At 47.1% G+C, this 27,590-nt stretch overlaps 1 protein-coding gene across 1 annotated transcript in view; it reads right to left on the bottom strand.

Annotated features, from left to right (window-relative positions):
• The window catches only part of itga10 (integrin, alpha 10), a 58,240-nt gene that overhangs the window by 28,793 nt on the left and 1,857 nt on the right, over nt 1-27,590 (bottom strand). Inside the window, exons 2-6 of the mRNA XM_079503814.1 lie at nt 11,486-11,597; nt 7,912-8,021; nt 7,443-7,528; nt 1,018-1,132; nt 521-648 (exon numbers count right to left, since the gene is read on the bottom strand). Coding sequence (XP_079359940.1) covers nt 521-648; nt 1,018-1,132; nt 7,443-7,528; nt 7,912-8,021; nt 11,486-11,597 — 551 coding nt within the window. The remainder of the gene's footprint in view (nt 1-520; nt 649-1,017; nt 1,133-7,442; nt 7,529-7,911; nt 8,022-11,485; nt 11,598-27,590) is intronic.

Below are 27,590 nucleotides of genomic sequence, written 5' to 3'. Positions count from 1 at the left end.
AAAAGTCTCTGTTTTGTACAACCTATTCACAAACAACAATAAATCCAATTATTAGCTGTGACACACATGTGCGCATACATGTCACAACATGCATGCCACACAGGCTATACAGACGAAGGCCCAAACCACACCAATGGCAACTCCTTGCAACAATCCATTGGGAATAATGGTCGCAAGGAGTTGCATGGCGACCCTCTGGTGTGGTTAGGGCTTACACGACGGCAATTTTATGAATGTAATTTTTTTGCCATTTCTTCTCTAATTTTAACCCCAAAACTTTGCAATTAGTAAACATTAAGTTTGACCTTAAAACGGCCCTGTGGCAGTTCGTCTGATTCCTCATTCATTTTCTTAGCTGCATTATAGTCTGTTGGTACAGATAATAACACACGGCTGCTCTCAAAGGCACACACCTGCTGGCACGCACACATGCATGCCTGCTGGCACGCACACACACACGCTGCATGCACAATCACGCACTCACGCACGCACGCATGCACACTGCGCGCTCTTACTGTACCTGCATCTGTTCTGGACTGATGTGGAACTTGCTGAGGATGTTGACGAGGAAGTTCTGCACTTCATACCAGGGATAGATGCTGTTGGAGCCGTCCAGAACGATCACTATGTCCATGTAGGTGGTACACCCTGACACACACACACACACAATGAACAAGCAATTAGCTATTCAGCTATTCACTTACAAAACATAAAAACACACAAAAACTTAAAACACATCAACTAACAACACCTCAAAAGCAGCAGATGTAAAAGCTCATTTCACGTGTTCCGATTTTGTAGGCCTCAAGATCAGGTAGATTATAGTTATAGTCACCAATGTACACAGTTTTTAAATGTACAAATATTTATTTCCAAACAAAAAACCCACTAGTCGACTAGTAAACTAGGCAACGAGTCAACTAGTAAAAATGACTAGAAGTGAATGCCCTATTGTGTGTGTGTGCGCGCTTGCGCGTGCATGCGTGCGTGTGTGTGTGTGTGCGTTTACTGTGTTACTTTGTGCAGTAGGTGCTATGGTCTCTCGAGGCACGAGGTCGTCACTGACGGAGGCACAGATCCCAGTGCTGAAGATGGAGGTACCACACTCCTGAGACCACAGGGGCGCACACGCCTGGAATGAACGCACGCACGCACGCACACACACACACACACGCACACACACACGCACACACACACATTTAGCTTTTGATGCTAGACAGAGATTTGACCACAGACCTGTGGCCTGATGGCTACAAATGTCTTCTAAATCCTAATCCTAATCAGTGGTGCTCAAATGTTTTCACGTCAAGGACCCTCAGAATTATACATGTATTTAGCTGCTGACCACTATCTCAAAAGGGACCCCCAGAAGCAAAGATTTGAATTTTAAATGTTCGTTTTCAAAATTATATTGTTCAAAGATTTCCACAGGTTTTAATGTTGAGCTTGTATGTCCACTATTTTTAAACATAAAACAATGGTTAATCTAAAATATTTTTGTTGTTGTTGATGTTTTAAGGGTTAAACCGTCTAGTCTTAGAACTGTATACCACTTGTTTAGTTACAACTGTATACCACTTGTTTCCGTCTACACCAAATCTCTCAAAGTCTATCTAAAAAATAGCTGATCTACAAGATCTACACAATGTTCCCCTCCAGAATATTATGGATGCTGGGATTCAAGTGTTTAAGGGCCATCCACACCAAGAAGTACTGCTGTCGTATTCTTTATTAAGTTAGTTATAAACCACCAGTGCATGGGAAAATTCACACAACAGTATACAGTGGTAAACCAATTATTTATTTATTTGTAGTGCTTGATGTGGACATGCAGCCCTAATAGACACACAGAGAAACAAAGACAAAGGGAGAGGCGTGTGTGTGTTTGTGTGTGTGTGTGTGTGCGTGCGTGCGTGTGTGTGTGAGTGCGTGCGTGCGTGCGTGCGGGTGTCTGTGACGTGTGTGCCAGACCAACAGACCAATTAAATGTGATTGAAGTCAAGTGTTAAAATCTGCTTTTTATTTCACTTTCACACACAGAGAGAGAGACGGAGAATCAAAAAAATAAAATCAAATAAAAAATAATAATGTGAATGTGAAACGAAAAGAAAAGAAAGATGACAAATGACTCAAAATAATGGCTACTGGGTCTGGGCCGTGGCTCAGCGGTACAGGCACCATGGCTGGTAATCCAGTCTGGCAGTGTCCCGATCCCGATCCCGACGGCCTTTACTGCATGTCTTCCCCTCATCCCCCTTCCCCTCATCTCTCTCCCCATAGTCAGCCTACTGTCTGTCCCTCCATAAATAATATAAAATAAAGGCCAAAGCCACAAAATTAAATAAAAATAATAATAATAATAATAATAATAATAATGGCTACTGCATTCGTCATTTAAATGTGACTACAGGGCGCTGTGTATTTGACGGTGTACAACTGTATGCACGAGTCAGAGACGAGCCAAAACGGTTACAAAAAGGTCTTCAAATGAAGCCATTACAACTGGGAAAGCATCTGGCTCGGACCGCTATAAGTGGCCTGACAGGCAGCGCACCGCGGGTTCGAGTCCCGCTCCTGATGGTCTTTTCTGCGTGTCTCTCACCCTGTTTCCTGTCCATCTCCACTATGAAACTATAAATAAAAGCAGAAAACGCCCCCATAAATATCCAAAAACAACTTAACGGGAAAGCATGCACCTGTGTCATTTTGAAGTTTTTCAGAAAACTCAGGTCAGGATTTAGAAGGCGTTTTTATAATCAGCCTCAGTCCCAACTAAGCAAAGGTGTCCGAAATGCACTTGCGCCATGCACATTTTAGACCATAGCTCACGCCCTCTGGCTTTTTATTTTTCTCAAAACAAAAAAATATAAATAAATACAAAATCTGCAGCGGTGCCATATGAGACTTCCGGGGTATTAACCACATGAACCCCATAGCGTCTCTGTTCTGGTCATGCCATATTACTTGTTTGAAATAGCCAAAGACATTTGCAAAGGCGGGAAATAATGAGGGGACTAAGTATAGAACAATGGGGGACCGCGGTCAAGTGGAAACGCTTTAAGTTGTTAAATAGAGTCAACAAGCCCCATTAAGCAGCTCCTAGACAGCCAAGTGGTTTGACCTGACCGAAGTTTATCAGATAAATAAACCAATTAAATAGTTATTGGTAGCAGAATATGGAGGGAGTGGGTATTTATCTGTGCTGGTGGCCTGAGGTGAGGGTTAGGGTTAGTGTGTAGCATCAACGTTGGCCTAATGGTGGCGCTATATAGAAGAAGGGCCATGGCATGGGGTCATCCTGTGGGGATTATGGAGGTGAAACACACGCCTTTGTTGAGATAACATAGTTTGACATTTCCATCCATCCTTAAAGACCAGAGGACGACAGGGGAGAGAGAGAGAGAGAGAGAGAGAGAGAGGGAGGAAGGTGCTCTGGCTTTAGGAAGGTCTGTCATTACAAAGAGACGCATTCCAATCCAGTTATAGACCTGACCACACGCGCAGGCTCTCTCTCTCTCTCTCTCTCTCTCTCTCTCTCTCTCTCTCTCTCCCTCTCTCTCTCCCTCTCTCTCTCCCTCTCTCCCTCCCTCTCCCTCTCCCTCTCCCTCTCTCTCTCTGAAACAGGGTGAGCTGGCTGCTAGCAATGAACTGTGTATGACTGCACCCGTTGCGCTCATGCACGCCACACACACATGCGCGCGCACTCACGTGCACGCAGTACGCACGCAGTACGCACGCACGCACGCACACGAGCTGCTGGTTGTTGGCTCAGCCACCCAGTAATTCCACTGTAACCAAAGAACTGGAGCAATCTGGTTCTCTGTGTGTGTGTGTGTGTGTGTGTGTGTGTGTGTGTGTGTGTGTGTGTGTGTGTGTGTGTGTGTGTGTGTGTGTGTGTGTGTGTGTGTGTGTGTAGTGTACATACACAAGTGCTCATCCACCGTATACTTGTATACATGTGTTTTTGAGTATGCGAAAATGATGCCGTAATGTAGCCTACTCTGGCAGCATTGTGTGTGTGCACGTGCATGCGTACGTGCACGTATACAGTACATATTTGTTTTTGCGAGAATCCCGGAAAAATGTCCTGTGATGGGGATTTGGGGATTTCTCAACCGCACACGCGCACGCGCACACGCACACGCGCACGCGCACGCGCACACACACACACACACACACACACACACACACACACACACACACACACACACACACACACACACACAGTTCATTACATTTGCCCCTTCAGATTGTGCCCCCTCGACAACAACTGCTCAACCTCTGAGTCTGACTGAAGTCCATGATACAACCTGTCCTCACTACACATTCTCTCTGTCATGTGAGGCTTTCATGATTTTCAACATCGCTGGCAACATTCAGGGCTTCATCATTTTCTCACCAAAGACTAAATTTACCCAAATCTATGTTTGGGTTGGCAGTTATCACCCTCCTCGCCCAGCTCCCCTCCCCCGAACGCTGGCCAATTGTGTTGACAAAGCCGGATGCACCATGTTGGATTCTAACCCACAACCTCTGCTGTGGTGGGCAGGTATACTTCGCCACTACGCCACCCGAGAGCCCTCATATATTTAATTCTTAATACTCTGAAACCGTTTTCCGTTTCAGAGTAAAAGCGGCCATGTCTTTCCGGCACCCCAGAGCTTCTATTTTGAAGGAATCCCGGCGCTGATTGTGTTAATGGTTAACTAAACATTAACCCTTAGAAGATGAAAGACGCCAATTGGCGTCTTCATCAGAATTCCGTAAATGATCAATGACGCCAATTGGCGTCTTCACAGTTTTTGATGAATCTAAACATATTAATATGCTCCGAAGCGCTGTTTAAATTCCTGAGCTTATATTCCAACTACATTACCCAGAAAACCCGTGTCACGTGACACACGTGTACGTGTTGCCATTGGAAGCTGGTCCCACCCCCTGTAAACAGTGGGGGCAGAGGGAGTCTTCATAGTTATCATTGTTTTGCCTGTTTGCCGTCTCGCCCGAGCGATTTTCTAGCAGAAAAAGTTGAAAGCAGTACTATTTATTTGAGCGAGTTTTGTGGTAGTAGTATTGATCCATACGCGTCCCAGTCGCCTTCTCCAGGCGGAGTAGCCCTGGTCCAGTGCTTACAGCGAGACTCGCTGCTCCCTCCCTCCTTTTTTCATTGTCTCCCCATCGTCGTCCGATGAGCTATACCGGGAAACCATTGAAGAAGACGATCAACCCGGAATGTTTTGAGGTAATCTTATTGTAGAAAATGCCCTTCTATAGTGATCAGAAATCATAAGATGATCGCTACAAATAGATGCTTGGATAATTACTACTACTAGTCAGATCATGACGCCAGAATGACTCACCACGATGGCCCCCAGCCATTAGCCAGCACCGAAGGTGCTGGCTAATGGTGTTGGTCGGTGCATTGGTGCTGGCTAAGGGCTGGAGGGGGGGTTGGTGTCGATCGGTTGGTTGTTGCAGTACAAATGTATCGTAGCAGGCATGCACGCATGGCAGTACAAGTATTTTATATTGTAGCGTGCCTTATAGGCGATCTGATCTTTAGAGTAATGTTCGCTCCTTTTATTTACTGTCTACAAAGACGGAGAACAAACATGCATCGTTTACTGAAGCAACGCGTGGTTATGATGACGTTGCTACAAGGATCGGAGGGGGGACGGGGAGTGAAGCTAACAGTAGCGTATTATATAAGATCTGTATGACGTTTCATTGACGTCTGAGCTTGCATGATAATTGCATTCATTGTATATTGTATACAATCATGATTGTACATTGTTTAGTGTGTCTCCGTGTGATGATGATGATGACGATGATGTCAGATAGCCTACGTCCCCCCCCCCCCCCCAACTGGCTATTGGCCGGGCTGACTACAGCTAAATGTTTATTTTTTATATATTTAGAACTGGCATCAGATGAGGAGGATGATGATGATGATGATGATGATGATGATGAAGACGAAGAGTCAAGACTGCGATGGAGTTCTCCGACACTGAACCGGATGCATTCATTCATTTCAGTTGTTTTTTTTTTTTAATTTAGCCTACACACACACACACCGTCAAGAACAACTGGAATGCAGTGGTTTGGGGACACTGGGGAGTTTGGGGACAACTGTTTTGTATATGTAGGCCTATTTATTTTCTGTAATATTTATTATAATTGTATTATGTTAGTCATAAAAAATAAAAGACAAGCTTTTACAATGAGTTAGACCTGTCATGGCTATTTTGTTCACTAGTCTGAGGTTTATGGTTTGACTAAGCGAGTTTCAACTGTGATTTACTCTGTAACGGTAGATGGTAAGAACCCAATTTTTTTGTTATAATACAGTATACATTCAAGTCTATATTTTGATACATATCATGGGCACAAAGTCATATCAAAACAATGTCCTTGGATGAGTTTTTTATCAAAACTGTTTCTTCACAACAGGTTTTTGAGATACATGCATGAATAGACACGGTACTGGTAAGACTATGTAAACATGGTATATATCAAAATGTGCGTTAGAATGTCTAATTTTACCCCAAAAAAGAATTGAGTTTATATGATGTTCCATTTCAGAGCTAGGGGGACTTTTAGCTGGATAGGTCAGATTGATCATGACTGACCATGCTATTTATAGATGGCAAAATATCTACAGTGGTACATGTGAGAAACTTTTTATTTTATTTTAATTGAACTAGACAACTCACCCTTTAAAATGAGATATTGCATGGCTATGTACGCCCAGCAGAAAAAAAGTTATTTAGAAAATAAAACTTCAACCGGTCATAACTTTTTTTGTTGTCCTAGAAACACTACCCAGTGTAAATGCAGGCTCTTTTAAATGGCTTCCAACACCACAACTAAACATTTTATCAACTCGGTTCATTTTTTTCCTGGAAGCAGACAAGCCAAGCTTTCTCTGAAGGTCTTTCGTTGTCACACATTCACAGCAGAGAATTTTCAATAAATCATTCAAAAACGCCATTCTGCCATAGAGAAGTCTAAAAACTATATAGAAATCCATGAAACTCTCAAAGAGTTAACGAGTTTCGCTTATCGTTACCAGATCAAGTCTTTTGCATACAATCCCATTTAGTCATTTAGCCATATTTTAGTCATCTGTCGACTAAAATGTATATTGGCAGGCCGTTGAAATGCCTGATGTATAGTATTGTATACTCAACTGTGTGTCGAAAATAGCCGATCTACAGCTTGTAGATCGTCTATTTTCGGGAGTGACAGCAGCACACAACCAAGCATACAATTACCTGTCTTAGTTCTACTGGATCTCTTCTCCACTAGTCTCTCTAGTTTAGTTTTTATTTGTTGAATAAATTGTCTTAGTTTTAGTCATCATAGCTTAGTCTTTTTTCCTATATCCTATACCCGATTTCTACACCTCCCCCTGATTAATTAAATAATTGTTTGATTGGTACCAGGAAGCCGTCGGGGGAGTCTGGGGTCAAGGTCATCCCGAGGTGAGAGTTCTTCAGGTTCTTCGACACGTTCTGGAGAGCTCTCTCTGGAGAGAGAGAGAAAGAGAGAGAGAGAGAGAGAGAGAGGGAGGGAGAGAGAGAGAGAGGGAGGGAGAGAATCAGTCCAGTTCTCATTTTGACAGCAAGTTTTTATGTAGTTTGAGTCATAGTGTTTTGAACACAATTTCACTTAGTTTAAATATTAGTTTTAGTCGACTAAATCTAACATTGATTTTGTTGACAAAAATGTCTTTTGGCAGGCCTTGATGGCGGATTTTACACTTAGTTTCAGCCTAGTTTGTATTTGTCAATAATATATTTAGTCCTATAGCTTTATAGTCATCTAGTCTTAGTTTTTATTTTGTTTTAATTTACTGTAAACAAACAGTGGAACCATGCATGCTAAACTGGACGTGGGTCTTAAGGTTACCTAGATGCACTTTGCTGCAGTTGGTGTTCCTCTCCTCTCCCACCAGGCACTTGTACACGTCTCCTCTCCTGTTGTTGGGCGGTCCGTCCCACGGAGCTCCCACCAGCATGCTGCACAACACAACATGGAGTCAATACAATACTAGCCTCGGAAACCCAGACGTTTTTATTTCCAGGGAGAAAAAAAAGGTCTGAGTCCACTTCAATTCGGCATAGAGTAGCGCAAACGTCGGTCTCTCTCTGCCGATTTCTGATCGTCTGCACCTTTGTTAAATTGATGTGAACACGCACACGCACACACGTACACACACACACACACTCCTCTCTCTCTCTGTCGCTGTAATGAATTAGTCTCATGTCCTGCAGCTGTGTTTAGTTTCTCCCTATATATGCCATAGAAAGCATATAAGTTCCTGTCTAATACAATACAGTCATATGGAGCACCCAACAGCATGCTGCATATGACTGCAAAGACTGACATGGTATTACAGCTGGGGCTGCGTCTATTAGCCCTTCGCTAAGTCTCTCTCCCAACCCGTCCTGGGGCTGCGTCTATTAGCCCTTCGCTAAGTCTCTCTCCCAACCCGTCCTGGGGCTGCGTCTATTAGCCCTTCGCTAAGTCTCTCTCCCAACCCGTCCTGGGGCTGCGTCTATTAGCCCTTCGCTAAGTCTCTCTCCCAACCCGTCCTGGGGCTGCGTCTATTAGCCCTTCGCTAAGTCTCTCTCCCAACCCGTCCTGGGGCTGCGTCTATTAGCCCTTCGCTAAGTCTCTCTCCCAACCCGTCCTGGGGCTGCGTCTATTAGCCCTTCGCTAAGTCTCTCTCCCAACCCGTCCTGGGGCTGCGTCTATTAGCCCTTCGCTAAGTCTCTCTCCCAACCCGTCCTGGGGCTGCGTCTATTAGCCCTTCGCTAAGTCTCTCTCCCAACCCGTCCTGGGGCTGCGTCTATTAGCCCTTCGCTAAGTCTCTCTCCCAACCCGTCCTGGGGCTGCGTCTATTAGCCCTTCGCTAAGTCTCTCTCCCAACCCGTCCTGGGGCTGCGTCTATTAGCCCTTCGCTAAGTCTCTCTCCCAACCCGTCCTGGGGCTGCGTCTATTAGCCCTTCGCTAAGTCTCTCTCCCAACCCGTCCTGGGGCTGCGTCTATTAGCCCTTCGCTAAGTCTCTCTCCCAACCCGTCCTGGGGCTGCGTCTATTAGCCCTTCGCTAAGTCTCTCTCCCAACCCGTCCTGGGGCTGCGTCTATTAGCCCTTCGCTAAGTCTCTCTCCCAACCCGTCCTGGGGCTGCGTCTATTAGCCCTTCGCTAAGTCTCTCTCCCAACCCGTCCTGGGGCTGCGTCTATTAGCCCTTCGCTAAGTCTCTCTCCCAACCCGTCCTGGGGCTGCGTCTATTAGCCCTTCGCTAAGTCTCTCTCCCAACCCGTCCTGGGGCTGCGTCTATTAGCCCTTCGCTAAGTCTCTCTCCCAACCCGTCCTGGGGCTGCGTCTATTAGCCCTTCGCTAAGTCTCTCTCCCAACCCGTCCTGGGGCTGCGTCTATTAGCCCTTCGCTAAGTCTCTCTCCCAACCCGTCCTGGGGCTGCGTCTATTAGCCCTTCGCTAAGTCTCTCTCCCAACCCGTCCTGGGGCTGCGTCTATTAGCCCTTCGCTAAGTCTCTCTCCCAACCCGTCCTGGGGCTGCGTCTATTAGCCCTTCGCTAAGTCTCTCTCCCAACCCGTCCTGGGGCTGCGTCTATTAGCCCTTCGCTAAGTCTCTCTCCCAACCCGTCCTGGGGCTGCGTCTATTAGCCCTTCGCTAAGTCTCTCTCCCAACCCGTCCTGGGGCTGCGTCTATTAGCCCTTCGCTAAGTCTCTCTCCCAACCCGTCCTGGGGCTGCGTCTATTAGCCCTTCGCTAAGTCTCTCTCCCAACCCGTCCTGGGGCTGCGTCTATTAGCCCTTCGCTAAGTCTCTCTCCCAACCCGTCCTGGGGCTGCGTCTATTAGCCCTTCGCTAAGTCTCTCTCCCAACCCGTCCTGGGGCTGCGTCTATTAGCCCTTCGCTAAGTCTCTCTCCCAACCCGTCCTGGGGCTGCGTCTATTAGCCCTTCGCTAAGTCTCTCTCCCAACCCGTCCTGGGGCTGCGTCTATTAGCCCTTCGCTAAGTCTCTCTCCCAACCCGTCCTGGGGCTGCGTCTATTAGCCCTTCGCTAAGTCTCTCTCCCAACCCGTCCTGGGGCTGCGTCTATTAGCCCTTCGCTAAGTCTCTCTCCCAACCCGTCCTGGGGCTGCGTCTATTAGCCCTTCGCTAAGTCTCTCTCCCAACCCGTCCTGGGGCTGCGTCTATTAGCCCTTCGCTAAGTCTCTCTCCCAACCCGTCCTGGGGCTGCGTCTATTAGCCCTTCGCTAAGTCTCTCTCCCAACCCGTCCTGGGGCTGCGTCTATTAGCCCTTCGCTAAGTCTCTCTCCCAACCCGTCCTGGGGCTGCGTCTATTAGCCCTTCGCTAAGTCTCTCTCCCAACCCGTCCTGGGGCTGCGTCTATTAGCCCTTCGCTAAGTCTCTCTCCCAACCCGTCCTGGGGCTGCGTCTATTAGCCCTTCGCTAAGTCTCTCTCCCAACCCGTCCTGGGGCTGCGTCTATTAGCCCTTCGCTAAGTCTCTCTCCCAACCCGTCCTGGGGCTGCGTCTATTAGCCCTTCGCTAAGTCTCTCTCCCAACCCGTCCTGGGGCTGCGTCTATTAGCCCTTCGCTAAGTCTCTCTCCCAACCCGTCCTGGGGCTGCGTCTATTAGCCCTTCGCTAAGTCTCTCTCCCAACCCGTCCTGGGGCTGCGTCTATTAGCCCTTCGCTAAGTCTCTCTCCCAACCCGTCCTGGGGCTGCGTCTATTAGCCCTTCGCTAAGTCTCTCTCCCAACCCGTCCTGGGGCTGCGTCTATTAGCCCTTCGCTAAGTCTCTCTCCCAACCCGTCCTGGGGCTGCGTCTATTAGCCCTTCGCTAAGTCTCTCTCCCAACCCGTCCTGGGGCTGCGTCTATTAGCCCTTCGCTAAGTCTCTCTCCCAACCCGTCCTTGTCCAATAGGCACGTTAACAACGCTTTCCTTCTCCCCCATGATGGATGTTAATGACTGGGATTTCTCCATATAAATAATCGATCAATTTTCAGTAGCAAGAGCTTCCAAATGTCTTCTAAATCTAGTCAACAAGGCCTGCAGTAGGCTATGCACTGGGAAAATGTGCATGACATTATTTCAATAAACTAGAAATACGAGGAAATGAGGGAGAACGACCGTCCGTCCGGAGTGTTCATGTAATGTACGGTAAGACTGCAGTGATTAGTATTATTGACATCACCTGAGTGGGTCAGTCGTGTAACTTATATTATAACATTGACAGCTAGTGTACGCACACACATGCACAGATACACAATCATAGGCTATGTACACTCATATGTACAACTACAAGCACGCACGCATGCACGCGTGCGCACACACACACACACACACACACACACACACACACACACACACACACACACACACACACACACACACACACACACACACACACAACCTCTACTCTAACGTAACTGAAAGTGAAACTCACGACTTCTCCCCGTCGTCATCGTGTTGCAGGACAGATAATCCAAACAGAGCGTCTTCAGGGCCAGAGAAAATACGAGGATGTTTCACGTCGATGTTAAAACACTCACACAACCCTGAGGGAACAAAACACAGAGGATAACATTATTACAATTGTTCTTACAGTCAGCTACTATCATTATTATTACATGCAATCTGCAATTATCGTCCCATTATTATTACCACATGTTATTACAATTATTTTCACCCTGTCCGTCTGTCCATCCGTGTGTGCGTGTGTGTGTGTGTGTGTGTGTGTGTCTGTCTGTGAGCAGCTAATCACAGGCACCGTTGGCTTGGTCGCAACGAAACACGGCTTGTCATCAGGCCGCTGAATAGGGTGGGAATGAGTTCTAATCTATCGCACAAAGCCCTTGACAATGCAAGTCGTCGATGTTGAGTGTGACATTGTTCGCATGTAGACATTTTGATATGAAACACGTGTACATTTCTGCCACATGAACTGGGGTGAACATTTTGGCCATCAAATATAGCTCACAGCCTCACACAATTTGTCTCAATGTGAGGCATTATGAGCTCGTATATGCGGATATGGAATTTTCGGCAAAGATGTTTTGTGTAGAGTGAAAACAGGAGGGGGCCTAGTATAGAGGCTTGGGGGACTTTGGTCAATAGGTTTCAGGTATAGAGCTAGGTATAGGTTTACATGTAAAGAATTAGAAAGAAGAAAAACTACAAAAAAGGTGTCGTACCCTGCCTTTTTTTGTTTATTGTCATGATTTGTCATGATCCGAGTTGGCTTTGTCCGATGCTTTAAAGGTCTTTAAATAAATACTTTCTGAAAAGTCTCTGGGAAAAAAAGAATTGGAAATTCTCTCCCGGGGCGCTCGTCGGGGGCGGCACTGCAATGCTCTATATAGTGGTTACCTTTTAAACTATAGCCGTTGTAAATGTGACATTTTTGGATGACACAGATGTGTATGTCTGTGCTCAGGTCCTTCTCCATCAGACTGCAGCATGTAGGTCAGTGGTTCTCAAACATGTCCATGTCAGGGAGCCCCAGATTTATATGTATTTGGCCGTGTACCCCAACCTGAAACGATTTGGAGCCACGGACCAACCAAGGTTTCCTCAATCTTTCTAAGTTGTGAGCATGTAGACCTTTTCAATACCTCAAATAGCAAAGTAGGGTTAAAGTGTCTACCCGGATTTTCATGCTATATTAACACATTTTGCTGCATGGGGACAATCATGGAACCGCCTCAAGGACCCCTATATATATATATAGATCACATGATCGCAGCCTCCTGGCTCACCATTTCGTAGATCATATAATAATCATAATGAAATTGATTTGTATAGTGAATGAGAACAAAGTGACCAAAGAGTTAAAAAAACTACGGCTTCCCTTTCAGCCTGTTAATTACATGCATGGAGAGGAGAGGAGAGGAGAGGAGATGGAGGAGAGGAGAGGGGAGAGGATAGTGGAGGAGAGGAGAGTGGAGGAGAGGAGAGGAGAGGGGAGGAGAGTGGAGAGGAGAGGGGAGAGGATAATGGAGGAGAGGAGAGGGGAGAGGATAGTGGAGGAGAGGAGAGTGGAGGAGAGGAGAGGGGAGGAGAGGAGAGGGGAGAGGATAGTGGAGGAGAGGAGAGTTGAGGAGAGGAGAGGAGAGGGGAGGAGAGTGGAGAGGAGGAGAGGAGAGGGGAGAGGATAGTGGAGGAGAGGAGAGGGGATGAGAGTGGAGGAGAGGGGAGAGGAGGAGAGGATAGTGGAGGAGAGGAGAGGAGAGTGGAGGAGAGGAGAGGGGGAGGAGAGTGGAGGAGAGGAGAGGGGGGAGGAGAGTGGAGGAGAGGAGAGGGGATGAGAGTGGAGGAGAGGGGAGAGGAGGAGAGGATAGTGGAGGAGAGGAGAGGAGAGTGGAGGAGAGGAGAGGGGGAGGAGAGTGGAGGAGAGGGGGGAGGAGAGTGGAGGAGAGGAGAGGGGGAGGAGAGTGGAGGAGAGGAGAGGGGGAGGAGAGTGGAGGAGAGGAGAGGGGGAGGAGAGTGGAGGAGAGTGGAGGAGAGGAGAGGGGGAGGAGAGTGGAGGAGAGGAGAGGGGGGAGGAGAGTGGAGGAGAGGAGAGGAGAGGGGGGAGGAGAGTGGAGGAGAGGAGAGGGGGGAGGAGAGTGGAGGAGAGGAGAGTGGAGGAGAGGATAGTGGAGGAGAGGAGAGGAGAGTGGAGGAGAGGAGAGGGGGGAGGAGAGTGGAGGAGAGGAGAGTGGAGGAGAGGATAGTGGAGGAGAGGAGAGGAGAGTGGAGGAGAGGAGAGGGGGGAGGAGAGTGGAGGAGAGGAGAGTGGAGGAGAGGAGAGGGGGGAGGAGAGTGGAGGAGAGGAGAGTGGAGGAGAGGAGAGGGGGGAGGAGAGTGGAGGAGAGGAGAGTGGAGGAGAGGAGAGTGGAGGAGAGGAGAGGGGGGAGGAGAGTGGAGGAGAGGAGAGGAGAGGAGAGGGGGGAGGAGAGTGGAGGAGAGGAGAGTGGAGGAGAGGAGAGTGGAGGAGAGGAGAGTGGAGGAGAGGAGAGGGGGGAGGAGAGTGGAGGAGAGGAGAGGGGAGGAGAGGAGAGTGGAGGAGAGGAGAGGGGGGAGGAGAGTGGAGGAGAGGAGAGTGGAGGAGAGGAGAGGGGGGAGGAGAGTGGAGGAGAGGAGAGTGGAGGAGAGGAGAGTGGAGGAGAGGAGAGGGGGGAGGAGAGTGGAGGAGAGGAGAGGGGAGGAGAGGAGAGTGGAGGAGAGGAGAGGGGGGAGGAGAGTGGAGGAGAGGAGAGGAGAGTGGAGGAGAGGAGAGGGGGGAGGAGAGTGGAGGAGAGGAGAGTGGAGGAGAGGAGAGTGGAGGAGAGGAGAGTGGAGGAGAGGAGAGGGGAGGAGAGGAGAGGAGAGTGGAGGAGAGGAGAGTGGAGGAGAGGAGAGGGGAGGAGAGGAGAGGAGAGTGGAGGAGAGGAGAGTGGAGGAGAGGAGAGGGGAGGAGAGGAGAGGAGAGTGGAGGAGAGGAGAGGGGGAGGAGAGTGGAGGAGAGGAGAGGGGGGAGGAGAGTGGAGGAGAGGAGAGGGGAGGAGAGGGGAGGAGAGGGAAACGGAGGAGAGGATAGTGGAGGAGAGGGAAACGGAGGAGAGGAGAGGGGGGAGGAGAGTGGAGGAGAGGAGAGGGGGGAGGACAGTGGAGGAGAGGAGAGGGAAACGGAGGAGAGGAGAGGGGAGGAGAGGGAAAGGGAGGAGAGGAGAGGGAAAGGGAGGACTGGGAAGAGAGGAGAGTGGAGGGAAGGGTGTGGGTTATGAAAACTACGGAGCATACTAGCGCCCTGTTATGACATACAAACCTGCCCTTTATACACACTCAGAGAGAGAGAGAGAGAGAGAGACGGGGGGTGGGGGGTCTGGTCGATGAGAGGAGGAGAGAATTCAGGTATTGTACAGAGGTAGCAGGCATACTGTACAGACAAACAGACAGACAGACAGACAGACAGACAGACAGACAGACAGACAGACAGACAGACAGACAGACAGACACTTCACGCTATAGTGGAGTTATCATTCATTCCCTGTGGTCACAATACAGCTCGTCAATTCTAGCATTTAACCGTCTTTTGGCTCGGCATCGGACATCATGGTTAGGCATACAGGGGTCATGTGTTTTGTGCAGACCTCATTTTTCCACCATGGAGATTGGCTACACTACAATAAAGTCGGAAACATATTCACAGATTCAAACGTCCGTAGCCCTAATCAGTAGCTCCATTAGGTCAGGTGGAGCGGTACAACTTATACAACACAAACTGTCATGGCGAGAGTGTATCTAAGGGCAGAAACAAGTAGAGGCAGACCGACAACAACAACCGGAAAGCCCTCTCTTTTTGTTATCCCCTTCTGGTCGTTCATTTGTATCTCCCTGCTTCTGGCCAGGCTGAAGAAATGTCACTTTTTTGGGAGAAGTTTGATATTTATGTTTGGGGAAACAGTGAATAAAGCACGCACATCAAACAAACAGTACAAATCCAGGTGCTGCTGGACAGAGTCAAATACTACAAAAAAAACTAAAAGGAAAAGAATATAGATCCAGCAGCTGTTCTAAAGAGTAACTTTTCAGGATTCACTTATTATTATTTATGTTTTAGCAAAAGTAGCAGATATACAAGCTCAAAATACAGCGCGAAGCAACACGTTTTCAGCTTGTGGATCTGTTACTTTTGATACTTTTGTGTGACGCTATTGCAAATGTAGGCAGTTTGCTGGTTTAGTGGATCAGACATTGGAATACCGGTAAGAGTATTTAGGGCCAAGCTCAGATGGATATAGGTTTAAAAGTTCTTATTTATTTCTGGCAATATTACAGGTCAATGGCAGTGCATGGAACAATGATGATATATACATTTATAATGGTAAAAAACAACAACTCCTCCCACCTGGGACTGAGCAGGAGGGGATTTTCTACAGACACTGTAGCGTGATCAAGTAGGGCATTTATTTACACAAAAAATATACAATATCCACATATGGTGACTTTTTGAGCCAAAGATATTTATGCGTAATTTAACATTTTTTATTAAATGACGAACGACTCCTGGAGGTTTTCGAGGCAGGCCCAGGCCCAGCTGGGAGGAGGCCCACGAGGCAGGTGGATTATGGGCCCTATCCCTAAACTGTTCTGCCATGCTTTACTACTACTTTGAAAAACATTTTCAAATAGTTCAAATTGCCAATCTACAAGCTGCACAACATATCGATGTAGTTCAGCAAGTTGAACTATTTCAAAATGTTTTTCAAAATAGTAAAATATGGCTACTAAGTTTAGGGATAAGGGGTGAGGCAAGATAGGGCCCCAAATGGGCTCTATTTTCATCCATGCTAAACCCCTTATCCCTAAACTACTTTTCCTTTTTTACTATTTAGAAAAAAGTGTTTTGAATAGTTCAACTAGCCGATCTACATCGACACGTGAGCTTGTAGATTTAAGCAATAAGCCACGAGAGGTCTCAGGTTACCGGGTCTTCTACCCCCCAGCCATTGTAAAATACCCGGTAACCTGAGACCTCTCGTGGCTTATTGCTTAAATAAAGTGATTGAAGGTGTGGGTTATCGGTGAAATTTACACCGGTCACGTGACGGTAACCAGCCAATCAGAATCAAGTATTGGGACTAACAGTTTTAGAATGGCTATTTTGAACTATTCAAAAAAGTTTTTCAAAATAGTAAAACAAGGCAAATAAGTTTAGAATGGACAAATATAGAGCCTGACGAGTGACGAGTGCTGGCCTGGGAACGCCTCTGTATCCCCCAGTCAGTCACCACTGGCTTCTGTGGCCAGGAGAAAGCAAAGCATATAGTCTGGGATTGTCTTCTGTGGCCAGGAGAAAGCAAAGCATATAGTCTGGGATTGTCTTCTGTGCCCAGGAGAAAGCAAAGCATATAGTCTGGGATTGTCTTCTGTGGCCAGGAGAAAGCAAAGCATATAGTCTGGGATTGTCTTCTGTGGCCAGGAGAAAGCAAAGCATATAGTCTGGGATTGTCTTCTGTGGCCAGGAGAAAGCAAAGCATATAGTCTGGGATTGTCTTCTGTGGCCAGGAGAAAGCAAAGCATATAGTCTGGGATTGTCTTCTGTGGCCAGGAGAAAGCAAAGCATATAGTCTGGGATTGTCTTCTGTGGCCAGGAGAAAGCAAAGCATATAGTCTGGGATTGTCTTCTGTGGCCAGGAGAAAGCAAAGCATATAGTCTGGGATTGTCTTCTGTGGCCTGCAGGAGAAAGCAAAGCATATAGTCTGGGATTGTCTTCTGTGGCCAGGAGAAAGCAAACCATATAGTCTGGGATTGTCTGCTGGAACTGCTACCCCCACACGACCCGTTCAAAAATAGAAACGTATAGTCAACGATAGAGAACGTCAGCTTGTAGAGACGCTCTTTGTCTCCTTTTCTTTGTAACAAATTGAACCGTGGCAAAACAGCAGTGGTGGAAAAGGTACTAATTTCTAAGTAAAAGTATCAATATTGCAATTCTGGAAATAAAAGTCCGGAATTAAGACTTTACAGAAGTATTGGCATCAGACTATACTTAAAGTACCAAGTTTTAAATAGTCGATAAAACAGATTGTAGATCATCGGCTATTTTCAAATGGCCAAACTATATAGTCTATAGGGCTGAAGTGGCCTCTTTATTTATCTTTTGTAATGGTATTCAACATCTACAAAGTAACGATAGTAACTAAAGTTTTCAAATAATTGTAGTGGAGTAAAAGTACAATGTTGTAGAAGTGGAGTAGAAGTAAAAGTATTAAAAATTGGAAACACTCCAGTAAAGTGAAGGTTCCTCAAAATGGTACTTGTTACAGTATACAGTACTTGAGTAAATGTACTTAAGTTACTTTACACCACTGCAAAACTGACATACTGTGTACCCACATAGTAGAAGGGTCCACACATGCACGCATGCACATTGCACGCATGCACGCACACACGTAGCTCCATAGATTTATGCACCTCTCGACTTCCTGCACTCTTGACTGTAGCGAAAATAAAAATAATGTTTTTGCTACTCACCAATACAAAGGCGGCTTGTGTGATTAGAAAGCCTACTTTCCGCGGTGGACGTGGAAATCCCCCTACCACATGTATAAAATGCACTTTTTGTCCAGAAAAGCATTTATTTTCCCACCGGAAGAAATTTACTTTTAGTTACTCTACTGCGCCCTCTACCGATATTGCCAAGAGAAAACCCCATAGACAAGACTTTTCCTTCCGGTGAAAAAATCCCTTTCTGGCCAAAAAGTGCATTTTATACAGTACGTGTGGTGGGCGGCTCAGAGTGCGTCCACCGCGGAAAGTAGGCTTTGTAATTGTAATCACACAAGCCGTCTTTGTATTGGTGAGTAGCGAAAACGTTATTTTTATTTTCGCTACAGGCTGGTCTGCATTTCATGCGAGCGCAGGAAGTCGAGAGTAGCATAGCTCTTAGAGCTATGGACCAGAACTAGCACGCACGCACGCACGCGCGCGCGCACTGACACACACACGCACGCACAGTCGCGCACACACGCACACGCACACACACACACACACACACACACACACACACACACACACACACACACACACACACACACACACACACACACACACACACTAGCAGATGCAAGGTGACAGCACACAGGTGGATCAGATTAACAATAAGCACAGCGTGGAGAGCCAAGACAGGTAACAGGGAAAAACAGGAAACACTTTACTCCACAACATTACTCCAAAATAACCCCCCCCCCCCCCAATCCAACCCTTGGTGCTGAGTGCTGAGTGCCGAGCAGGGAGGCACTGGGTACCATTTTTATTATAGTCTATTTTTGGGTATGACTCGACCGGGGATTGAACCACGACCTCCGGCCTCAAGGCGGAGACTCTAACCTCATAGCCACTGAGCTGGCATAAAACCTCCCATACTGCCAGGAAAACATAGATAAATAAAAGGCAGAAATTTGTTATATATTCATCGGTCTAACCTCACGACTTCACATCTCAATTGAATTACTCCCATTCTCGTTTAGCTTCACGGGCCATTTTGAGTCTGTGAATAATGTTTTACTTTGCAGAACTGCATCCATGGGCCTGGGCCGTGGCTCAGCAGTTCAGACACCTTGGCTGGTAATCCAGTCTGGCAGTGTGCCGCGGGTTCGATGCCCGATCCCGACGGCCTTTACTGCATGTCACCCCCCCCCTCTCTCTCTCCCCCCATTTCCTGTCAGCCTACTGTCTGTCCCTCCATAAAAAATATGAAAACAAAAACATGCAGTAATCCTGGTCTCTAAACTGCCTCCCCCTGGCCAGCCGGGGCACCTGATGGAGGGGAAAGGAACTGGTTGGAATAACGTGTTCCTTCCACGCGCTACGTCCAACCAGGGAAACTCCCCCCTGTCAGGTGTAAAGGAGCAACTTGGACACTCAGGCATGAAGGAAGCATGAGTTCAAGTCCGTTGCTCTCCCCATGTCCCCCATATATGGGGACTAGGTTGGCGGAGGGTGTGTATAGAGCCCAGGATCACATTAGATAATTGACACAGGGGTGAAAAATGGGTTACAAAATTGTGGGATAAAAAAATATTAAAAATAAATATATATAGTATATTAAAAAAGGCGAAAGCCACAAAAAAAACTGCATCCATGGCGGTCATTTTGACCCGTCAACCTGCACGCTTTCCAAAGTATTCAGGCTTGAACTGACGAGCTCACTGAAAATAGCAGATGTACAAACATGCAGCTTGTAGCTTGTCACTGCTGTTTTCAGTGTATAAATCAGGCTTCAGATGTTTAAATCCACTTAAACCATTTTGACCTGAGATCAGATTCTAAAAATGTCTTCTACATCCTGACAGTTTTCTGAAAAAGTCAGTCCTGACCTACAAGCTCGTAGCGCGCCACTCGGTGGCGCGCTACGAGCTTGTAGATCTGCTATTTTTCAATAGCTAAAGCATAACATGATGCTAACACCAAAATGGGTTAAACCAAACATACTTTGCTGAACTCACCATACGATTCAAATCACGATATTAGGTTCCCGATTTTTTTTTAAACATATTTTTCCCCAGACAAATTACAGATTTATTTATTTGTTATTATTTATTATTATTTATCATTTTCTTTTAACTACATTGCAAAAGTAGCATACTTTTCATGTAAAAGTAGCGGTACTAAATTTCTGTGCAACAAGAACTGTAAACATGCTTTCTCGTTAAGAACCTAGCTAGGGTTAACACCTAAAAATAAAAAGCTTTGACTTTGATGACATCTTAGAATAGATAAACCTATAAACCTATGTCTGTGTGGTTAAATGATTTTGCTTCGCTCTAGAACCAATATTCTCCAGCGCTTGCTCCATGCGCTACCCACCCCTCTATACCAGGAAGCACGCTGGCTGGGCCAGGCTACACACACATGACAGCAGCCACGTTATCGCGTGAGAAAAGGTCTCTTTTCCTTCTCTTTAGTTTAGACGGCTACAGCTCTTTCTAAAGTTTTGCCATTTTTTTTTAGCCTTTAAATGTTTAGCGGTCACACACTGTCCCACTGTGGGGTTTCTCCTGGCCACACACTGTCCCACTGTGGGGTTTCTCCTGGTCACACACTGTCCCACTGTGGGGTTTCTCCTGGTCACACACTGTCCCACTGTGGGGTTTCTCCTGGTCACACACTGTCCCACTGTGGGGTTTCTCCTGGTCACACACTGTCCCACTATGTGGGGTTTCTCCTGGTCACACACTGTCCCACTGTGGGGTTTCTCCTGGTCACACACTGTCCCACAGTGGGGTGTCTCCTGGTCACACACACACTGTCCCACTGTGGGGTTTCTCCTGGTCACACACTGTCCCACTGTGGGGTTTCTCCTGGTCACACACTGTCCCACAGTGGGGTGTCTCCTGGTCACACACTGTCCCACTGTGGGGTTTCTCCTGGTCACACACTGTCCCACTGTGGGGTTTCTCCTGGTCACACACTGTCCCACTGTGGGGTTTCTCCTGGTCACACACTGTCCCACTGTGGGGTTTCTCCTGGTCACACACTGTCCCACTGTGGGGTTTCTCCTGGTCACACACTGTCCCACTGTGGGGTTTCTCCTGGTCACACACTGTCCCACTGTGGGGTTTCTCCTGGTCACACACTGTCCCACTGTGGGGTTTCTCCTGGTCACACACTGTCCCACTGTGGGGTTTCTCCTGGTCACACACTGTCCCACTGTGGGGTTTCTCCTGGTCACGCACTGTCCCACTGTGGGGTTTCTGATGGTCACACACTGTCCCACTGTGGGGTTTCTCCTGGTCACACACTGTCCCACTGTGGGGTTTCTCCTGGTCACACACTGTCCCACTGTGGGGTTTCTCCTGGTCACACACTGTCCCACTGTGGGGTTTCTGATGGTCACACACTGTCCCACTGTGGGGTTTCTCCTGGTCACACACTGTCCCACTGTGGGGTTTCTCCTGGTCACACACTGTCCCACTGTGGGGTTTCTCCTGGTCACACACTGTCCCACTGTGGGGTTTCTCCTGGTCACACACTGTCCCACTGTGGGGTTTCTCCTGGTCACACACTGTCCCACTGTGGGGTTTCTCCTGGTCACACTGTCCCACTGTGGGGTTTCTCCTGGTCACACTCTGTCCCACTGTGGGGTTTCTCCTGGTCACACACTGTCCCACTGTGGGGTTTCTCCTGGTCACACACTGTCCCACTGTGGGGTTTCTCCTGGCCACACACTGTCCCACTGTGGGGTTTCTCCTGGTCACACACTGTCCCACTGTGGGGTTTCTCCTGGTCACACACTGTCCCACTGTGGGGTTTCTCCTGGTCACACACTGTCCCACTGTGGGGTTTCTCCTGGTCACACACTGTCCCACTGTGGGGTTTCTCCTGGTCACACACTGTCCCACTGTGGGGTTTCTCATCCAGGATTAGAGCCACGGAAGCTAGAACGTGAACATCACACAGGTGGTATCCTTTAAAAAGGTCCTTTCCATACCCACAAAACATGTGCAAGTGGCACGCGCACGCACACACGTGCACACACACACACACACACACACACACACACACACACACACACACACACACACACACACACACACACACACACACACACACACACACACACACACACACACACACACACACACACACACACCACACACACGTCTACTCCTCTCTTCTCTTCTCCTCTCCTCTCCCCCCATCCTCACCACAGCCAGTCTGACCAGCTGTTGTCATGACAACTGAATAAAAACATCAAGCCAAACTGAGTCCAGATCTTCTGAACCACAGTCATTTACAGAAGTGTGTGTGTGTGTGTGTGTGTGTGTGTGTGTGTGTGTGTGTGTGTGTGTGTGTGTGTGTGTGTGTGTGTGTGTGTGTGTGTGTGTGTGTAGGCCATGTCGCGACAGCATTTGGTGTAATGTAAGTCTCTACGGTAACAGCATTCAGTAGTAAACAGACCCGGAAAGCTGCGTATAGGAGCCTCAAAAATGAATCAAAATGAACAGATGGGTTGCCGTGTGTTCAGTTGTCAGATGCGGCTTACGCCTTTTATTGGTTTTTTGAAGGGACAGACAGTAGGCTGACAGGAAACGGGAGAGAGATGGGGGAAGACATGCAGTAAAGGCCGTGTCGGGCTCGGGAGTCGAACCCGCGGCACACTGCGACTGGATTACCAGTCGGGTGCCCAGACGGTTACGCCACCGCCTGGGCGGCTTCAGACACTTCTGAGAGTTTGAAATGGGCCCTGATTTGGAAAAGGTTGTGAACCAATGGTTTGTGAATCTCAACCTATTTAGGGCAGAGTTCCCCTATCCAATATCAAGGTCCTAAATCCCCCCAACAGCATATCAGTGCCCCCTTTCATAAATGCTGCTGTTCTCTGAATGCACCCTGGGGGGGAGGGGTTGTCCCGTCCGCGCCTGAAACATAAGCAACAAGACGAAACAAATAATGGGATCAATACTGTAAGTAAAACTAGTAACCATACAGTAACTCGAAATGCTTCTGTCATCTCCCTTCAGTCCACATAAACTCTCTCTGTCTCTGTCTATCTCCATCTCTCTCTCTCTCTATCTCTGTCTCCCTCTGTTCTCTCCATCTACATGTCCATGTTGTGTTCTCATCCTCTCATGGGGAGAACGTGGGTGGAGGAAGAGAAGAGGTGGAGAGATGGGGAGAAAAACAGATGAGAGAAAGAGAGAGACAGAGAGAGAGAGAGCGAGAGAGAGGAGATAGATAGAGATTCTCATGGCAGGTGACTCACTGAAGACTTGAGCAGGTGGACAGTAGACCTGAAATCGATTCGGCATGAGATCATGATTCTTTGATGCCAAGAACAGCGATTCCTTTGACATTCTGACCAGATCTATGTCAGGGATGGATTAACCCCCATGAGGGTCCCTGCATGGGCCAGTATTCTGTTTGTGGCAATTTTCAGCAATTCTGTATCATCCTTTTGACCTACATTTAACACAATCAACAGCCAATGAAGGTCCCCTGCAGTAGCCCTTTGAAAGGGCCTCGACCCCAGTACATGCAGTGGGCCCCAACGGCCCAATAGAGCGTCGCAGTCCTGCCTCCTACCCTGGACCAGGAAATGAAACCCAATGCATTATTCTCATAGACATTTCATAAAGTATTTATTTAAAGACGGTTACGCCGCGGACAAAGCCAACTCGAGTCGTGACAACTCATGACAACACAAACAATATTTTGGACCAAACAAATAATTAGAAAGAAGAAAAAAACGGCAGGTTACAACACTTTTTTTGTTGTTTTTCTTCTTTGTAATTATTTGTTTGATCCAAAATATTGTTTGTGTTGTCATGAGTTGTCACGACTCGAGTTGGCTTTGTCCGCGGCGTAACCGTCTTTAAATAAATACTTTAAGAAATGTCTATGAGAATAATGCATTGGGTTTCATTTCCTGGTCCAGGGTAGGAGGCAGGACTGCGACACTCTATTGCTACTCTGGCCCTGATCTATGTGAAGTTCAGTTTACAGCTCGACAAAGGGTCATAAAGTGTTTCATTCACAGACTGAAATGATCAATTGTTTTTTTAAAAGGCACAAAAGAAGCCACTTCAGTAAAAGTTAACCGAGTCAAACATGTTTAACCACATGAAACCCCAATGCAGCCGTTCCTATTCTGGGGGTGGATATTCGGTGAAAATAACCGATCTACAAGCTCACAACGAGAGGAGGGTGGGGGGGGGATGACGACGACAAGGAGAGAAACAGATGATGAGAAAAAGAAGAGTGAGAATAAAGGAATGAAGATTGACAGAATGTTTAAGGGAAAACAAGAAGGGAGGAAATGATTAAGAGGTAATGATAGAATGTGGGTGATGACATGACACGCTCTCACACACACGCTCACACACACGCTCTCACACACACACACACACACACACACACACACACACACACACACACCACACACACACACACACACACCCACACACACACCTGTGTTCTACATCTCAGTAAAACATAACAGTGTGTAACCGACATCCAGTGCACCAGGGAGCTCTGCAGAAACCATTAACATCAAACATACGTGCACACACACACACACGCGCGCGCGCGCACACGCACGTACACACACACACACACACACACACACACACACACGCACACACACACAAATGTCTGCTGCACACACGTGTTAAGAACGACCACATACACGACAGTATGGTTAAATTGCACAGCTAATAGGAGACATTACCACAAACAACTGGCTCCTGGTCTGTGTGTGTGTGTCACAGTACGTGTGTGTGTGTGTGTGTGTGTGTGTGTGTGTGTAAGAAACACTTGGAGTTTACAGTAAATTAACCCCTTTGTGGTTCATGCATGGTTACCTGTCTGTCTGCACACACACACACACACACACACACACACACACACACACACACACACACACACACACACACACACACACACACACACACACACACACACACACACACACACACACACACACACACACACACACACACACACACACACACACGTATGTACATTCACACCCCATTGACCTCCATTCATTTCACAGCTACTGATAATAATAAACACACAGTTTGTGGTCAGACGCACAAAGGTGTTAGGTGTCTACGCTGCCCCTCGGAGCCAGAGAGATGAAACAGTGATAGACCCCCCTTCCCCCCACGTCCTGCTACAAGGAGTGGATATAATAGTCCCCACGTCCTGCTACAAGGAGTGGATATAATAGTCTGTATTGTTTATTTCGCATTTTTAAGGACCCCCAGTCTGGTATGTATTATACAGACCCCCAAAACTCTGAGTGTACAAACGGAACCAAATGGACCCTTACGGGGGGACCACCGTGGTTCCATTTGTACGCTCTGTGACCCCTTTTCCACCGGTTGGTTCCAAATGGGAACCGGTTCATCTTTGTGGTTCTTAGTCCATGAGCCAGAGTTCCAAAATCGGAACGTGTGCAAAACCATACATATATTAGATTGTTATCACCATTAAACTTCCCCAGTTGATTACTTACACAAAGACAATTATTTATTTTTATTATGCAAATGACGCATCAAGGAAAATATGCAGAAAATAGAAAATATGAAAAAGCTACTCCTGTGGAAGGTTTATCATATATTAATTTATACTGATTTTTATACTATATTGATCCTATAAACAATTTAATATAGGTATAGTTTTGCCCACTCAAGTCATAATTAACGTTCCAATTTTGGAGCTCTGGCTCAAGATCCAAAAAGAACTGAACCGGTTGGAAAAGGGGTCTGAGAGTTACAGAGCTCTAAGGGAATCCCCTGGAATCCCACCCCCGGACCCCACTTTGAGAGATGTTTACCTGGGTACTCTTATATAAGTTCTACATACTGTATGACCTGTCAGCATAGCGTTATGTGTCTCAGGAGCTACAGCGGGCCGTCTGGCAAGGCTCCAGGTTCGATCCCTCCACTCCTCATGGCTCCAAGTGTCCTCGAGCAAGACAGCTAAACCTCTAATGATGTGATTGACGAAAGCGACAAAACCGACAAAAAGTGTGTGGTCAGCTACACTGTGGCCGAGCCCGAGTCTCCATTGAAGTGTTGCTTAAACACGCTCGTTGATGTTTCTCAAGCACTTAATTGTCCCTGTGTGGGTCAAGTGACAAGTGAGAAAAATCTAAAGGAAAACATAAAGGCTTGGGTTAAAAACAACAAGGAACTGGCTGATGGCAAGGATTAGTTTCCCTCCCATTTCAAGCTGGAATTGTTATTGTGGGGAGAGAGAAGGGAAGTGGAAACTGGCCTACATAGCCTGTAACGATTGGTTGACGCTTCACCGCGTCATAGGAGCGCAGCAAAAGGTTGAATCCAGCTCAACTTTTTCTCTTATACTGTAGCTTGTCAATAGCGACAAGTGTAACATTATTTTTTAAAGAACGAAAATTCAGTCATTCTTTCCCTGAAAGGTCTGTGTGAACCCGGGGGTCTGTTAATCTGTTATAGAAAAGAGATAAGTTGGTCACAAAAAAAGTGTAGCGCGTCAGCTTGTACTGTCACTGAGCTTCAACAGAAAACAACGTATATAGCCCGTCGCTTTGTCACCGTCTGCTAGCACGAACGCAGCAGCACCACACATGCTCCTGACGAGCAGTTTGGTTGCCTTGCCGTTGCGCAGATTTATTTAAAGATCGGGCTTTCAACCAGAACCACAGGAACTTCTGTTCAGCTCGCCCCAGTGTGGCCGGCCGTCTTCATTGGCTGAGGCCCGTGTGGCAGCTAGCTAACATGTGTGTGTGTTTTAGGGGGGGGGGGGGCTGTGAATCCGCTCCACGCATGCAGCCACACCATCATGGTGTGTGTGTGTGTGTGTGTGCGTGTGTTTTAGGGGGGGCCTGTGATTCCGCTCCACACACGCAGCCACACCGTCATGCCAGGAATTCCTGCATGGTAAGTTACTTAGTGTTTCAGGGGGAATTGGAGATGTTTCGAGGGGCTTTTTGGGCAGGCCCGATATGACCCATATTATTCATCTGTGTTTTTAGTTTGTGTGGCGTGCCGCTAATGTTGCACAGTTAATCGAAGAAAAAAAAGATTGCGATCTAGAATTCAGACACCTGCGCAATCTCATCTTGTGAAGAATCGTGAAGGATCGCCCCTAGTTGGCTGTCCAATTCATTTTAGTTACTCTTATGTTTTTGCTACAAGAGAGAGACGTTAAGAGAGGTTGAAGTCAAGCTTTGATTTCTGTTTAAAGCCACAGTAGTTATGGCTCCAGGTGACACATTTTCAATGTAGTCATATGTTCAGCAACTACTGACTAAAAACAATGAATATTTTCATGAAAGAAATTAGAATTGTGTGAGAATCGTGATCTCAATTCTTGTGGAGAAATATCGAGATAAACATTTAAGCAGAATCGTGCAGCACTATAGCCTACCCGCCAGAATCGGTTGTAAATTGTGTAATACTGCTGGAGGCTGGCATTCAGTGATGGAAGACGTACTTGCATTATTTACTTAAGTAAAAGTATCAATAACCTATTGTAGAAATCGTATGTTAACTTACAAGTACAAGTTCGGACATCCACATCTACAAAAGTA

The sequence above is a fragment of the Electrona antarctica genome (assembly GCF_951216825.1).
Source record: "Electrona antarctica genome assembly, chromosome: 6".
NCBI classification, from domain to species: Eukaryota; Metazoa; Chordata; class Actinopteri; order Myctophiformes; family Myctophidae; genus Electrona; species Electrona antarctica.
Note: the sequence above shows the minus strand (reverse complement) of the source record. Positions and strands in the feature narration are given on the sequence as shown.